General features: G+C 40.7%; 1 protein-coding gene across 3 annotated transcripts in view; it reads right to left on the reverse strand.

Annotated features, from left to right (window-relative positions):
- The window catches only part of LOC124601570 (ribosomal RNA processing protein 36 homolog), a 75,117-nt gene that overhangs the window by 28,989 nt on the left and 28,640 nt on the right, over positions 1-17,488 (reverse strand). For all 3 annotated transcript variants that reach the window (XM_047136254.1, XM_047136255.1, XM_047136256.1), the window contains 3 exons: positions 12,642-12,787; positions 12,237-12,345; positions 8,803-8,931 (listed from right to left, as the gene is read on the reverse strand). In XM_047136254.1, the coding sequence (XP_046992210.1) occupies positions 8,803-8,931; positions 12,237-12,345; positions 12,642-12,787 (384 nt within the window). The remainder of the gene's footprint in view (positions 1-8,802; positions 8,932-12,236; positions 12,346-12,641; positions 12,788-17,488) is intronic.

Genomic DNA, 17,488 nt, shown 5'->3' on the forward strand with positions numbered 1-17,488 from the left:
TAGCTGAAGGGGAACAGGAGGAAGCAAAGAGGGTTGTTGTAGCAAGATAAAAATTTAGGTAACATAATAGATAATGAAAAACCTTGAGTGTAATGTACATGACTGTGTGAGAAAAGATCTTTACATGACCCCCTTTTTTTATGGAAAAAAGGGGAGGAGGGGAGAGAACAGTCTGTGGCCTACCTTGACTTCCCCTCCTACAATCACCTCTTTCTCTCACCGCAACATCCTTAGTTATTTGTTGGCTACGTTCAAAGCTCTGTTTGCCCCTACATTTTGGCCTAGTGAGGCTCCTTCTAGTGCCATGAAAGTTAATGCCTGATAAACTGTTGCCACTTTCTTGGTCACTTGCTGACGTAATGCCTGTTGGTTTTTTTCCCAGGATCTTAGGTTTACTTTTTTTTCAAATTTTTTCTGACACTATGCCAACAAAAGAGACTGGCATTGTTGAAGATTCACCCTCCACTGCTGGTGGCCACTGGAAGACTAGGTCTTGGAAGTATGGGATACAGGCAAACTGAAGTCACTTTACAGATGGCTCTGAGCACTATCGGACTTAACATCTGAGGTCATCAGTCCCCTAGAACTTAGAACTACTTAAACCTAACTAGCCTAAGGACATCACACACATCCATGCCCGAGGCAGGATTTGAACCTGCGACCGGAACGGTCGCGTGGTTCCAGTCTGTAGCGCCTAGAACCACTCGGCCACCCTGGCCGGCGAAGTCACTTTACAGAGATGAGATGTCTTCAGAATGGGCAAGGGGAATTTCACATCACATCTGACACCTCAAGGAGGTACTAAATGACCCCACATGAGAAACAACATTGCATGTTCCTGATGTTTTATTGCAAAGAGGATTGAGGCACTGCATAAGAAATAGTTATAAGAAAAAGAAAACATACACGAAAAATGAGAAGGGGAAAACCCAGGCCATTGATCAGGCAGGCAGAAGGGTTGTGAAGATAATGAAAAAGAAAAGACAGAAGTAAGGTGGTGTGCTAACTAGAGAGAACTATTGTAGAATCACAGTGCCCTGAAAAAATTAAAGAAAAGGCATCTTTATGAGGAAAGTCAAAAAGTAATTATACTTCACATGTTCATTCCCATCAATAGAACGGCTTTTTAAAGTGTTACAGAAGGAAATTATAAAGCAGGACAGGCAAATGAGAGACATGCAGTATTCCCAATAAAGATAATAGTAATAATCATATTATAAGAAATAAATAATGAAATATAGACAGGTAAACAGGGTGTCCCAGGCGAAATGGACAATATTCAAGGATACAACAGGAATGCTCATTTGAAGCAAAAAAATTCATATGTATATATTCCCTATTCAGAATAGTTCCCAGAACACATTTAATTTTTTCTTTTTTTTTTATCTTTCTCTAGTGGCGTGCATTTGTATGTCTTACACGTACAACCTCTGACATTTTATTCACGCTCAACCTACCTCACTGCTTTCAACTTCTTTTCTCAGGATCTTTCTGCTATTAAACTAGCCCACTGAATGTGCAGTAGTCCATGGCGTGTTGAGAGTGACGTAGTGAGAGGGAATGAGAGTGTATCAGAGAGAAGCATAGGTTAACTGTGTTAGTACATGCACTGGTTGAAATGCCACACATCTTCATCTTCACTAATGAAGAACACACAGTGTATATGGTTTCTGAGATTGTGGCACTTCTGCTGCTGTCAAAGAATACCACTGGCACTTTCCGATACATCAAATTCATGATTATACATTGATGTTCCCTAATTTCTAGCACATTGCATGAAATAGGTATTTTTACACGTTACCATTTCCCCCTGAACACATAGTTCAACAAACTGTACAGGAACAGCAACAAATTGTTGAAATAGCACAGTGTAGTCCAACTACCAGCACAAGGCAACTTTCTGCGTGTATTGATGTCCCATGACACGTGCAGAAAACTTGCGGGCATTTCACATACAGTGTATGTACAATCTTCACATTGGTGACAATGCCACATTACTAAGTTTGTCACTGGTTAAATGACAATCATCATTCACCGATGAAGCTAAGTTTACAGGGAACTGAGTTAACAACACATGCAATAATCCTCAACGGTCGGAGGAAAATCCACATGCCCCAGTGGAAACCAATTTCCCCTCCACACTTTCCCAGACATGTGAGGGACATCTCAACCATACAACCCTAATAGGTGGATTGGTGATGGCAGCACAATTAACTACAATGGTGTAAGGTCACTAGACCATTAAATTTTTGTTTATGGTGTTGGATGAAATCTGAGGTGTAAAAATGAAAAGTGAATATGTTAGATGAACTGCTTGGTTGCATCATGGTTGCTGTTGACCTCATTAGGGAACGTGCAGAGGCACTGAGACACACAACACAAAACATTCTCCCACGAGTGCAGAAACGCACTAAAGTTGATATTGGGATACTTGAATACTTACTGTGAACTGTACAACAACTGTAACGTAATGTGTAGGAGATGCTTAGAGATGAATGTGTTAAATATACAGATTTTTTAACTGATACTTTGTAAAATGCATGTTGTAATGTTCATTAATTGTTTTACAAGTGTACATCTGTAAACCTGACACGGTATTGAATAATATAGAAAATAAATAGCATTGTGCATTAAATGGATTCTATCTCTGAAACCATTCAGTATAGGGCATATACCCACATGAAGCTTCTCATTTCAAATGATTGTTTCAATCATATCCCTGGATATTCCATTCCTCCCGGGACACCCTAAAGAATAAACATGGAAAGACTAGCATCAATACCAGAAAGTAAAATATAAAATATATAACAACAATGTCATCTTTATCTACATCTCTACTCCACAGAGCCACTTGAAGGTACATATTACAATGGATTCATTTTCTTTACAATTCCATTCTTCACTGGTATGTACGAGGAAACACTGTTAGTACAGATGTGTGACAGCATGAATCTCTCCTTTAAGTTTACCACTGCAATTGTTAGAAAGATATCTGTTGGTGATATTAATTATTTATTCACTTGTTTTGGAATGTGGGCTCTCAGAATTTTCTAGGTACATGTCTCTGATATCGACATGCCTGGCTTATAGTCTTTTTGAATGAAATCTGTAGAGAATTTCTGTGATACCTTAACACTGACGAAACAAACCCCCGGTGAAGCACATAGCTCTTCTTTAAATCTTCTCAATCTTCTCTGTTTATCCTGCGTGATAAGAGTCATGTCCACGGAATACACAAAACATTGTTGAAAGGGGGTTTTCAAAATGACCTCTATGGTGTGCAAATTACACCACCTTACGATTTTTCCAATAAGTCACCTGGCTCCCCCACATCTAGACTTGTGTGGTCATCCTATCTCCAATTACTCCACAGAGATTTTCTTGGATATCTAATTTTTGCAAGCGATCACCGTCACATAGTCAAACAATATTGGGTCTTTTTGTCAATTTACGAGCAATCATTCAGGAATAAATGTAACAATGCAGCAAATCAAATAATGGACATGTTGAGTCATCAAAAGGCACATAAACAAGACTGAAAACCTGTTTGCTTCCAGAAAAATCTTTAAACAAGCTACAGTGCTAGAGTACACACACACACACACACACACACACACATACACACACAAAACTTGTAAAATTACATTGTGCCAGCTGAATACACAATGCTAGGACTGCAGCTCTATGGGTTGCCTAGGATGAGAGGTTGTATTGGGAACAAAGGAGGCAGGGAGTGGGAGGTAGGTTTGGGGAAGGGTGGCTTGACGCCTCAGTGGGAGGCAGCAGCTATACAGGATAATAATGCAAGAGGACAGAGGCAGCAGGTGTACAGGATAGCAATATGACACAAGGGCAATGGTGAGTTCTTGCAGTGCACAATGACAAAGACTTTGGGGAGTGGATTGAGACACATGACAGAACAGAGGAAGAGGATATTGTAGGAAAGAGGGTGTGGGTGCAGGCAGAGATTTAGGGCAGGAGGGTTATGAGAACAAAGAATGTGTTCCAAGGAAAACTGCCATTCTATGTAGTTCAGACAAGCTGGTGTTGGGGGAAGGGGGTGAGGATCCACTGGTTGTGAAGCAGCCATTGACTCCAGCATGTCGTGCTCAGCCACTGAGTGCTCAGCTCATTCAAGTGGACAATTGGTCAATGGTCACGCTTGCATAGAAATTGCAACAGAGCTTGTATATGACATGACTACTTTCTGATCATTTCCAACTCTCACTGCATTTCATAATAGTTTCCTAGGAATTTCACCTCCACATACACAAGTTTGTCATGTGCAACCAACCCCAGATAGCTACGGAGATTATCTGAAAGGTCATTTATATACGTTAAGAACAGTAATAATCCTATCAACATACACTGAAATACCCAAATGCCACTTTTGCTTTTTATGATGCTTTCCTATTATGAAGTACAGAGTTCTGTTTGATAAGAAGTCTTCAATCGAACTGCATATCTGTCTGAATATTCTGTACGTACATATTTTGTTTATAAGGTAACAAAGAACAATTACATCGCAACATTTCTGAAAGTCAACAAGCAAGGCATGAATCTGTATTCTGTTATCGATGACTGTCCCTAATGCAAGAACGAACAGAAAAAATTGGATTGTACATGATTTGTGCTTGTAGAAACCATGATAATTCCCACAGAATAGTTATTCTATCATCAGAAACGTTACCACATGGAAGTGTAAAATATGCTCCATAATTTTACAACATGTGACATCAGCTAGGTAGGTCTATAGTTCTGCAATCATTCTTATATCGGAATGACCTGTGCCTTTTTAGTCACAAATCATGCTTTGTTTTTTTTTCAGACAACTACCGTAAACTGTTGTTAACACTTGCTAGATGTGGGGCTGTTTCTTCTGCTTATCCAATACGGAAACTGACAGACATACCATCAAACATTTCCTCTATCAAACAATCTGAGTTGATTTCAGTTTCATGTTAATTTATTTCTATAGTTGTCATACTATCTTCCATTGTGCTGCCATCATGATCGACAAGAATGTGGACCAATTTTTTGTTCCATTTGCTTATTTTATATTACGTAGGATCAAAACTTGGTTAAGTATTTTACATGAATCTGCAGGTACAACTTGGTTCCATTTACTTATTTCATGTAGGAGCAAAACGTGGTTGGGTATTATAAATGACTCTGAAGGTAAAACCTCGATTTTTATTTCATTCAACATTTCTGACTTACGTTTCCTTATTCTTCTTTTAACTTTGTTCAGCTTCTGTAAGATAGCAAAGATTTCATTTTATTTGTCTCGGCTGTACAACTGTCTAATTTTGTAGTAACTTTCTGATACTCTTCTTGAACTACAATGTGATATTTCCATCACTTACTCTCTTCAAAGGCACAAGCTCCTCTGAGATATGACCTACGATATGCACCAGAGAATGTCCAGGTTCTCCTCTCCAGAGTTGAAAGTTTGCTGCTTACTGCTTGGGTAGTTTCTAATCAATAGCTTATTGAACTTATTAATCATTGCTCATCAATGATTGAAGATTCCTTTCTCCAGTCATGATTGAGAACAATAGATCCAATATGGTTCCTTCACAGGTCGGTTGTCTCATCAACTGCTCAAGATAATTTTCAGAAAATACATTTAGCATGGTGATGTAGGAGTCTTTGTCCCTACATTTTACTAAGCATGTGTGTCTCTCGATAGGCATCTCCTCAATAGACATCTCCTTTAACTACAGTACAATCGGAGAATTTATGTGAAATGTTTTCCATGCTTTCTCTAAGGCATTCCACCACTTTGATATTTGCATGTAATGTATCATTTCTTCCCTGGCTTCACCATAACTATTTTTGTTTATCTTTGTGCGTTTGGATGCGGTTTTCATTGTATTTTTTCAACTAAGTAATCGTTATCGAATTAAGTACACTACTGTCCTCACTGTGCAAAATTCAGATGGATACTAAAGCTCCTGAAGTTTCTGTTTGTCAAGAGAAAGTATGCAGTCTCTATTCTGGATTGAATGGTTGGTGAAGCAATTGATACTTTGTCACAGTATACCGGGTGATTATAATTAAACTTTAAATCCGCTGTGCAAATAAAACCACTGGTTAGAATGACGTCAAACTGCAACGGAATATTATTGGAGGAGGAGGAAAATGTATGGCAACAGAAAAAGAAATAGTTACAAAATGTAACAATAGATAGCACTGTAAGCATGATAATTTAATTGTAGCCGACTACAAATGACAAATGAATTACACACAACAATGCCAAATATGTATGTTAGATGTTAAACAAACTGTACTACTCAGTGTTTCAGTGTACAGGTGTGATACTGTCCGATACATAAGCCCATCCACCATGGCAATATCATGGATGGGAGAAATTGGTTTTTAATTGCCCTGAGGCCAAAAACTGCATAAAAAGCATCACTCACATTGGTTTTTAATTGTCCTGAGGCCAAAACATGCATAAAAATCATCAATCGGATTATTAATTTCTGTGACTGGCGCAAAACATGTTCAATATGCTGTCCACCGTTTTCTGCAACAAGTTGAAACCTGGAAACAGCATGTTCCACAACTGACTGGCGTGTTTCTGAGGTCACGTTCAGAATGTGTTGCACAATGTGTGCCTTGAACGCAGCTAAGTTTGCAATCTGAACACTGAACACAACATCTTTCAGATAGCCCCACAATTAGAAGTCACACAGATTAAGATCAGGTGATCGAGAAGGCCAGGCTGTAGGGAAATGGCGGCTGATAATTCTAGCATTTCCAAAATGGGACTTCAGCAGCTGCTTAACTGGATTTATATTGTGCAGAGGTGCGCCATCTTGCATAAAAATGATCCCATCCACACATCCACACTGTTGGAGAGCTGGAATGACGCGGTTGTGCAAAAGACACTAATAGCACTTACCAGTGACGGTACAGGTAACAGAACCGGAAGCACCTGCCTCTTTTTTTAAAAAAAAAAAAAATGTAGCCCCATGATAAATGATACCGTAAACCTGCACCACAGAGTAACCTTCTCGGGAAAAAGAGGTACTGGTTGATTTGCGTTTGGTTTTTCCATTGCCCATATTCGACAATTCTGTGTATTGACATATCCTGTCAGATGGAAGTGGGCTTCGTCTGTCCACAAAATCTTCCACAGCCAATCATTGTGCATTTCCATGCAAACAAGAAATTCTAAAGGACAGATCTCTCTTGCTGGCAGGTCAACAGGAAGCAACTTGCGCACATGGGTAATTTTGAATGGATAGCAAAGAAGGATGTTTCGTAGGATTTTACACACCCTGTTCATGGGTATGTCCAATGTTCGGGCAATTCTCCTTGCACTACACGTTTGCACACCACCACCTGTCTCCTCCTGCATTGCTGTGGTCACTGCTTCCACTGATGTTGAATCAATTCGTTTCCTCCCTCTACCATGTTGCACACCAAAAGAACCCATCTTTTCAAATTTCCAAATCATTTATTCCAGACCCACAGCAGTAATCGGACCAACACCTTTCTTCAAACCCTTCAGTGTCCGGAATTTCTGTAGAGTGACATGTGCGCAGTCATCAGTCTTGTAATACAGCTTTACAAGCAGAGCATGATCCTGCATTGAGACAGTCATGGCGAACGTTGTGGATGCTAAAGGAGGAAAAGCCATGTACCTGGCATGTTTGTACCAACTTCAATGGGTCAAGTGCATGAAAGGCATTTTCATTTACGTATTCTGACACATACAGGGTCATCTATTGATCAATTTTCACACCATTTCTTTTCTTCTGCCATACATTCATTCCCTGCCCCCCCCCCCCCCCCCCCCCCCGCCGCCATCCCCCATCTCTCCGATAATATTCCATTGCAATTTGACGTCATTCTGGCCAGTGGTGTTATTTCTATAGTGTTTTTAGTTTAACTTTAATTATAATCACCCTACATATTTATTAGTTTCATGTGCAATCAAATTGTATTTTCCACAATGTCTTAACAGTCTGACTGTGTTGTAGCATTTGTAGCAATTTATAGGTTTCGGAAAACAAGAATTTATATTTAGGTAGGTAAGCCTAGCTTAGGATGGAGTATCATTTGTTAAATGTTTCCTCTGACTCACTATTTATTTCCTTTACAATATTTCTTTAGCTTCCAAAATTGTAGCCATCTATTATTGCTTTAAAAATTCTAATTTTTTGTATCACGCTCTCCACAATACAGCATCGTTGCTGATATTCACTGTGTCTATGCATTTCAACCATACTGAGATATTCTACATGTTTCTTGCATTTTATTAGTTTTGTGAAATTTTGTGAAGCTTTTGGTGCTATTTGGAAAGTTCCAGTGCAGGAATTCCGTTTTTACTTTGTACTTGATGAATGAAGATAGGCTATCTTCAGAGTTAGCACTGTAAGAATATCAAAATGGAGTTCAAATTTTGGGAGTGGTTCAGTTGAGGGGTATAAAACAAGAGCGTGGTTGTAAAGTAAGAAAGAAAAATCATGTAACACTTACACCAAAAAATTGTAAGATATCCTAAAAAGCAAGTCACTAGCTGCAACAATCCAAAATTAAGAATGTTGAGAGTTGGTATTGCAAATTGTAACAGCTGCCTACAATATGCAAGCATTTCACATTGAGCCCCACTCAGGAACACTCATACTGGTTACATGTAATCAACACAATGTTGGTCCATACTGAGCAGAAGAGTTACTTTTTTCACACTGTGCAGTTGAGAAAAATATATTGTATGAGACCAGGCAAGTCAGTAATTCTAAGCCTATTTAACTGTTAAAATTAAGAAGTAGTTTTATAAGCACAAACCATTCTTTGTAAAATGTACTTGATCTTCTCCTTCTTGGCAGTATTTGTCTCCTTTTCTAGCTCATTTTTAAGTTGTTCTTTCTCTTTGTCACGAATTTCATTAACAAATGAATACGCATTTTTGAAAGTCTGTAACATTAAAACATAAATGCTGTTTTGATGACAAATCCATAGAATGTAAATTTATATGTAATTTACCAATTGTATCAGGAAACTAATGCTTATAACAAATGCAATTCAATTCATTTGATGACAACTAACATCAAAATATAGTTGCTAAAAAGGAGAATAATTAAGAAATAGAAAATGACAACTGAAAATGACAAATAATAAAAACAGTGTTATGAGGGGCATTGAATAAGCACTGCAACACATTTTTTTCTCAGTCAATTTTAGTTGAAAAAAAAATGCGGAATTTGTTACAGATGTTCATCAGATATTTCCGCTTCACCCCACACAGTTTCATGATGTTCCGACAGGTGGCGGTACTATACACAGTCTTCAAGACAGTATTCGTATTTGATGTGCATTCCACAATTGGACATCTCTGTTGATACTGCTGCCAAGTCTGCATACCCAAGGGGAGCTCACAGAACTTTATTGGACTCCTCTTCCTCCTCCACCCTACAGCCCCGATCTCCTACCTTCCACCTTCCATCAGTTTGGCCCAATGGAAGATGCACTCCATGGGAAGCAGTATATAGATGATGGTAAGGTTATTGATGCAGGATGATGATGGTTCCCACATCAACCAGTGGAGTGGTACAATGCAGGCATACAGTCCTTCCAAGTGTAGTGGTGTAAGGCCACCACGCTGAATGAAGATTACGATGAAAATAGTGTGTTGTTGCCTACAGTGGGGAATAATATGGTGTACTGGAATCCTGAATAAAAGCAATCTGCCTTAAGAAAAAAATGTGTTGCATTACTTATTGAATGCCCATCATAAAAGAAAACTACATCAATGTATGAGCACAGTTTTTCTGCAAATGAGTTGCTTCTGCTGAACAGTGGCATCCCGACTGCATGCTATTTTCATCTTGTATTTTCTTGTTGTAGCTTACAGGCTAAACTGTGGTGGAACAACATGGAAACAAGTGACATATATGCATCCAAGGAGGAGACAGTTTATGCACCTTCAAACAGTCAGTGTTTGCAGTGGTTTTGGGTGTAGTGGTTCTGACTGAGTGTTGTGTGCATTTGGCATATAGTATTTGAGTTGCAGAGAAACAGGATGACACAGAGAATACATTTCAAAGACATTAAATATGGGTAGATCACTGCCCGGCCACAAGTGTGAGTTTTGCTGGGAGCTGAATGTTGCCCATAGTATAATTTCATGGCTATGGAGGAGTTTCCAGGAAGAGAGAACATTCAACAGTGGCATTAGAAAATTTGAGCACGGACTACACCCATGTTGATCATTATCCAAAAACACAATACCAACACAGCATCTTCTCTGGCTAGATACTCTATACACCTCCTGTAAGGCCATATTGATGGATTTGAGAGGTTGATCTGTATTCTTGGCAACATGCTCAGTTGCAATCTTCTCAGAAAGTGATAACACATATCACAGTTGATGTGTTGTCTTGTCAAACATGAATGGGCTCTAAGAGCTTTCTTCGTAGTGGATATGGACCCAGGTTTCATCTGACAGACAATACTTAACACGCATAGCATGCTCCCGGACAAATGATTGTAGTCATAACACGATCCCTAAGGATCACTGCTCACCTCCAGAGAGCACTTGTCCGGTGATGGAAGACATTGTCACGAGCCATTCAGGAAATACTAATCTACAGAATAAGAAGGCATTTAGTAAACTTACTGAATTGGGAGGGCATTCATATTGATTTTCTGTATGGCATCAGCACACAAACATCACTCGGGATAAGTGGTATAAATGACTAGCTCATACTTGACTGTGGCTGGCCAATGATCTAGTCATATTTAATATCCCTATGTTGCCAGAGCATACTTGACTCTGGCTGGCCAATGATCTAGTCATATTTAATATCCCTATGTTGCCAGAGCACTTTTTGTCCACTCGTTATCACAATGCCATTTGTTGTTCACAGAAACGTGAGATCCGTTAACTTACAAACATGAGTATGTAAATAGAAAAGTTTACATCTGGAATTCAGAGACTCTACAGCCATCTGATTCTTGAAACAAGACATTATGTGGAGGACTAAATAAAAATAAGATTCCAACCCAGTTAACTAGAACACCATATTGTCCATGAGGAAAAGCTAAAAATATAGCCCTTAAGAGTAGCTCTGGAGTACAGAAGAAAAGTGTTTCATTTTCTCGCTTACTCATGTTAGTTAAAGGATACATCAGAAGCTGTGGGACTAAGCATCAACATCAATTAAACTAAGGAGATGAGAGTTAACATCAGCTTAAAACATAACCTCTGTGTTACTAGAAATGTAGTTAAAAATACATTTCTAGTTCAAGAGTTCAGTTACAAAAACAAATGGGGAGGCAAGTGTTAAAATTTGAGTACGGCTAGAGAATTTTTTAAATGGTAATATTTTCACAAAAGCTATGATCAAAATATTCAATAGCAATGTTAAATCTCTTTACTAAGAAAGTGAAACATTAATGATAACAAATATAGATATCCTTCATGTCCAAGTCTGATTTCAAATGTACAGCTATTGAAGATTTAGTAATAAAAATAAAGTAAGAAAAATTGTTTGGTGGTAAAAATAACAAAGTGGTAAAAATAACAAAGTGGTAAAAATAACAAAGTGGTAAAAATAACAAAGTGGTAAAAATAACAAAGTGGTAAAAATAACAAAGTACTAAAAACAACAAAGTACTAAAAACAACAAAGTACTAAAAACAACAAAGTACTAAAAACAACAAAGTACTAAAAATAAAAAAGTACTAAAAATAAAAAAGTACTAAAAATAAAAAAGGACTAAAAATAAAAAAGGACTAAAAATAAAAAAGTTGGTGTAGTTGGGACTTTCAGTAAAAATAATGTTGTTGAGGTCATGCTGGGGTGGATTGTAGTTTGAAGGAGAAAGTGTGAAGGACCAAGAAATACGTCACTGTAGAAGAAAAATAAAGGAGGGTAAGAAAACTTAGAAAGATGACTTCACAAAAAACAGGACAACTGGAAATTTTTCATAAATTTTTTATGTTCAAGCAGAACTGACACGAAACATTGTTCTATCATTGCCAGTGCACGAGCCCTGATAGCTCTTCCAATGAAACGTGTGTACCACACATGAGGGGAAAAAATTTTATCATTCTTTACTGGCATGCACTCAAATTTTCTCAGTCTAATTTTGTAGATTAAATTCAGTGATTAGTGGTTTCTTACTCTTGTTCTACAGGACTTTCAGTAAAACTATTGCCAGATTTGCATTTTAGATATAAATATACTAATTTCATTGCATAAGGCAGCATATTCTAACCTCATCATTAAAAGTACCACAAAGTGGATCAAACCTGGGATCCCTTCCCACATTATTTCTCAACTTTTTTGTATTGTGAACTGGTGTCTTGGATGACATTTCACGTGGCCTGCAGACAGAAAAAATGTAATTATCTTGTTCGCATCAGAGTAAATAATAAGTGTATTATTTGATTTGTTCTGAACATCAAACGAAATAAAAAAATAAAAATGTGACATTACGTAACATCACTTTCAGGAATAGCAGTGAGAGACAAAGTAAAATAAAGAAAATAAAAAATATACTAATCACTACAAAAATACCGACAACTGTATAGTCACATACAAATATAAATGACTATCATACATTCATATCGTAAATCTCATCTTTCATATTTTTCATCTTACAACTAACCTTTTAACCCACCTGTTTTTATTAGCTCTTTTGAAGTCAGTTTTAGGGACACGTTTGGCACCAAACACAGCTTCACTGTACACTTTAGCTCCTAGCTCTTCCTTCAGTTTTAGGATTTCTTCAAAACTCATAGATGCAAGTTCCTCTCTGATGGCCAGCTATACAAGTAGTATCTCTGTTACATATTAACAGTCAACATAGTGACATATAACAGAGTAAAAAACTGACATACAGAAATCAATATCATTCTACATTCAAACTTAAAAAACCTAAAAGAAGTTAATTTGAAGACATTGTGGTGGTGGTGGTGGTGGTGGTGGTGATTTATGCTTTGATGGCGATGTTGCTCTGATTGGTTGTTTAGTTGGTTTGGGGTATAAAGGCAGTCCCTTTTTGCTGATGCAAGCAAGGCTCAAGGTACAAAAATACCCAAAGTATGTTTGAGAAAGTTAAAGGGGAAAAAGGAATGGGGAACCACATCTAAAAAGAAAATGAATAGAACAAACAAAAATACGGGGAAAACATACACCACAAAGAAAAATAGAAGAAAGTATTAAAACAATATACCAGATGGTCTGGGGTGGCTGATCACAATAATAAAAGAGGATGAGCCAGCCACTGTGCAACACATTGATTGTCCACCCCAAAAAGACAAGACGGGATGAAAACATGTAAGGAAAAGACGACCACCATGACAAACAAATGCAAAGGAAGTGTGACAGAGTTAAAATGGAGGGAGGGTGGCGACCTCGGAGAGAAGATTAAAAGCCCACCCTTAGATGGTACGATAAAACCCCCCTCATGAATGAAGAGTAAAACTAAATCTGCTGTTGACACAATGTCGCCCAACACCGCAGGTAGGGTGCTAGGAAGGTTAAAAGTCTGCCGCACAGGAGCTAAAAGTGAGCAGTTCAGCAAGATGTGGATGACAGTCATATGTGAGCCACAGTGACACAAAGGTGGGTCCTTGCTACGGAGGAGGTAGCCATGTGTTAGCCATGTATGGCCAATGCAGAGCTGGCAGAGAACCACAGAGTCCCTTCAAGAGGCCCACATGGAGGGCTTATACATGTTCGTAGTCTCCTTAATGGCATGCAGTTAGTTGTGCATACTGAGATTATGCCATTCTGTCGCTAAAAGCTGAAAAACCTTGCGGCATAATAATGATCGAGGTCAGTTACGGGGATGCTGATTACCAGAAGCAGTTTCCATGTAGCCTGTTTGGGCAGCCTGTCAGCAAGTTCATTTCCTGGGATTCCGACATGGCCTAGGGTCCACACAAACATTATGGAACAACTGGACCATTCCAGGGCATAGATGGACTCTTGGATGGTCGGTACCAAAGGATGGCGGGGATAGCACTGGTCAATAACTTGTAGGCTGCTCAAGGAGTCAGTACAGAGAAGAAATGACACGCCAGGGCATGAACGGATGTGCTCAACAGCACAAGAAATGGCTGCTAGCTCTGCAGTGCAAACACTGCAGCCATCTGGCAAAGAGTGCTATTCAATATGTCCTCCATGGACATATGCAAAGACAACGTGACCATCAGCCATCAAGCAATTGGTGTAAACCACTTCATGGTCCCGGTACATGTCAAGAAGAGAGAGGAAGTGACAGCAGAGTGCTGCGGGGTTAACTGAGTCCTTAGGACCATGTGAAAGGTCCAGGCGAAGCTTCGGCCTAGGTGTACACCATGGAGGTGAACATGAATGGTCCACAAGTATAGGTGGTAAGGACTCCACTTCAGACAAAAGAGATCAGACGCGAACCGCAATCTTAAGCCCTGACCTGGGCCTCCGATGCGTGAGATGAACCACCGTGGGTGGGAAAAGGATACAGTAATTCAGATGCTCAGGAGAACTACGAATTGGTGCAACGTAACTGGTGAGCAGTTTTGCACGCCTAACCTTCAATGGACGGACTCGGCCTCCACCAGGGTGCTGGTCACTGAACTCATCCTAAAAGCTCCCATTCCCAATCTAACATCACAGTGGTGCACTGCGTCGAGTAAATGCAACACTGAGGGTGCCACCGAACCATAAACCAGACTCCCATAGTAAAGTTGGGATTGAACAGCAGTGTAGAGCGATCTGCACTCCAGTTGGTGTTGCTCAGGCAGCGGAGGCCATTGAAGTGCTGCCAGCACATCCGCTTAAGCTGACGAAGATGAGGAAGCCAAGTCAATCAGGCATCGAAAACCAGTCCCAAGAATCAATACGTCTCCACTACAGTAAATGGATCGTCATTAAGGTAAAGTTCTGGTTCCGGATGAACAGTATGATGCTGACAGAACTGCATGACACATGACTTCGCAGCAGAAAACTGGAAGCTGTGGGCTACAGCCCATGACTGTGCCTTGTGGATGGCTCCCTGTGGGCACCGCTTACCAACACCAGTACTGGAGGAGCAATACGAAATGCAGAAGTTGTCTGCATACAGGCAGACAGACCGACAGCTGCTGCTATACTGTTAATGGCCATTAAAAATAGAGATACACTCGATACAGAGCTCTGCAGGACCCCATTCTCCTGGATATGGGGGGGAACTATGGGAGGCAACTAACTTGGACATCGAAAGTACGAAGCAACAGGAAATTTTTGATAAAAATTGGGAGGGGGCCCCGGAGACCCCACTCATATAATGTGGCAGAGATATGATGTTACCAGTTCATGTTCTAAGCTTTTCGTGAATCAAGAAAGACGGCAACCATGTATTGGCGTCTGGTAAAAGCTGTTTGGATGGCAGACTTGAGGGAAACTAGATTGTCAGTGGTAGAGCGACTCTGGCAGAAACTGCCCTGGCATGGAGCCAGTAGGCCACGTAACTCCAGGACCCAACACAACCGCCGACTTACCATATGTTCTAACAGCTTACAAAGAATGTTGGTGAGGCTGATGGACCAATAGCTATCCACATCAAGCGGGTATTTGCCAGGTTTGAGCATTGGAGTGATGGTGCTCTCCGCCATTGCAATGCAAAGACGCCATCGCACCAGATCCAAGTGAAGATGACAAGGAGATATCGCTTGTAGTCAGACGAGAGATGTTTGATCATCTGACTGTGGATCTGATCTGGCCCAGGAGCTGTATCGGGGCAATGTGCAAGGATGCTGAGGAACTCCCACTCTGTAAATGAAGCATTATAGGGTTCACTGTGATGTTCAGTGAATGAGAGTGGTTTCCTTTCCATCTGCTGTTGGAGGTTGCGAAATGCTGGGGGCTAATTATCCAATGTGGAGGCTCAAGCATAGTGCTCAGCAAAGTGCTTGGCAATTGCGTTTGCATCGGTAGATAACACGCCATTGACGTTAATGCCAGTGACACCTGCCGGGGTCTGGTACCCACAAACACATATGATGTTCGTCCACACTTGGGAAGGTGATGTTTGGCACCCCACGGTCGAGACGTACCTTTCCCAACGTTCCTGTTTCCGTCTTTTTATAAGATGGTGAACGCGGACATGGACCCATTTAAAAGTTATTAGGTGCTCTAGGGAAGGGTGCCACTTATGTCACTGTAGGATTCGCCGACACTCTTTATGGCCTCTTCCGGCGACCATCAAGGTACTGACTTCCACTGGGGGCACCCTAAAGAACAAGGGATCGTGTTTTCCGCCGCAGAAACGATCGTTCTAGTGACCCGCTCAACTACCAGATCTAAGGCACCATGTGGGGGAGATTCAAAGGTGACAGCAGAGGTGAAAGCTTCCCATTCTGCCTTGTTTAAAACCAATCTTGGTAGATGTCCGGGGGAATGCCACTGCGGGAGTGAAAGGATAATGGGAAAGTGGTCACTACCACACAAGTCATTGTGGGCTCTCCAGTGGATAGATGGAAGAAGTCCTGGTCTGTAGAGGGATAAATCAATGGCCAAGTAAGTGCCATGAGGCACACTGAAATGTGTGGGAGCCCCAGTATTTGAGACGCAGAGGTCGAATTGAGACAGGAAAGTTTCAACATCTCTACCTTGGCCAGTAATCATGGTGTCACCCCACAAGGGGTTATGGGTGTTGAAATTTCCCAAAAATAGGAAAGGTTTAGGGAGTTGATGAATCAGTGCAGCCAATGCGTCTGGAGGAAGATATACGTTGCAGACAGTTATTTCCTGTGTCGACCTTATCCTGACAGCTGCGGCTTCTAGAGGGGTTTGAAGTGGCATAGGTTCACTGCCTACTGAGTTCAGGACATAGACACAAACTCCACCTGATATGCTATTATAGTCGCTACAGTTCTTGTAGTATCCCCTATAGCCACAGAGGGCAGGGGTCCACATTACCAGGAACCAAGTTTCCTGGAGCGCAATGCAGAAAGCAGGTGTAAAGAGCTTAACAGTTCCCATAGCTCAGCCAGGTGGTGGAAAAAACCACAGCAATTCCATTGGAGGATGATGTTATTGTGAGATTGGGAAGGCATGAAGCACACACGGAGGCAGGCTACACCTCAGGGTCACCTGCTGCCACCGATTGAGTATTTGTATCCATTCCTATTGTGGATGAGGCACCAGTGAGATCCCGGTCCTCAGGGGACGCTAAGATCTCTACTTCATCTTCAGGTGCAGAACTGGTAGGGAGTGGTGGTGTTGAGGCCACCGGAGGGCCCTTTTTCTTAGCAGTCTTCTTTGTTTGCTTGCCCTCTCGCTTCTCTTTAGGGGCTCGATGCACAGAGGCACAGGCACAGAGGAAGACCGTGAAGCTCTTCGTCCAGCAGCTTTTGGCTCCATTAGCCACTGGTGAGTGTCCTCTGTGGCATTAGTGGAGAGCTTGGGAAAGAGGATCCCGAGGGACCCCTTCGGCACGAGAGGAGCTGGAGGAGGCTGTTGCTTCTCCGGCTTGGGGGAAGAGGACCAATGTCTCCTGCA

This window comes from Schistocerca americana, chromosome 1, assembly GCF_021461395.2.
Source record: "Schistocerca americana isolate TAMUIC-IGC-003095 chromosome 1, iqSchAmer2.1, whole genome shotgun sequence".
NCBI lineage: Eukaryota > Metazoa > Arthropoda > Insecta > Orthoptera > Acrididae > Schistocerca > Schistocerca americana.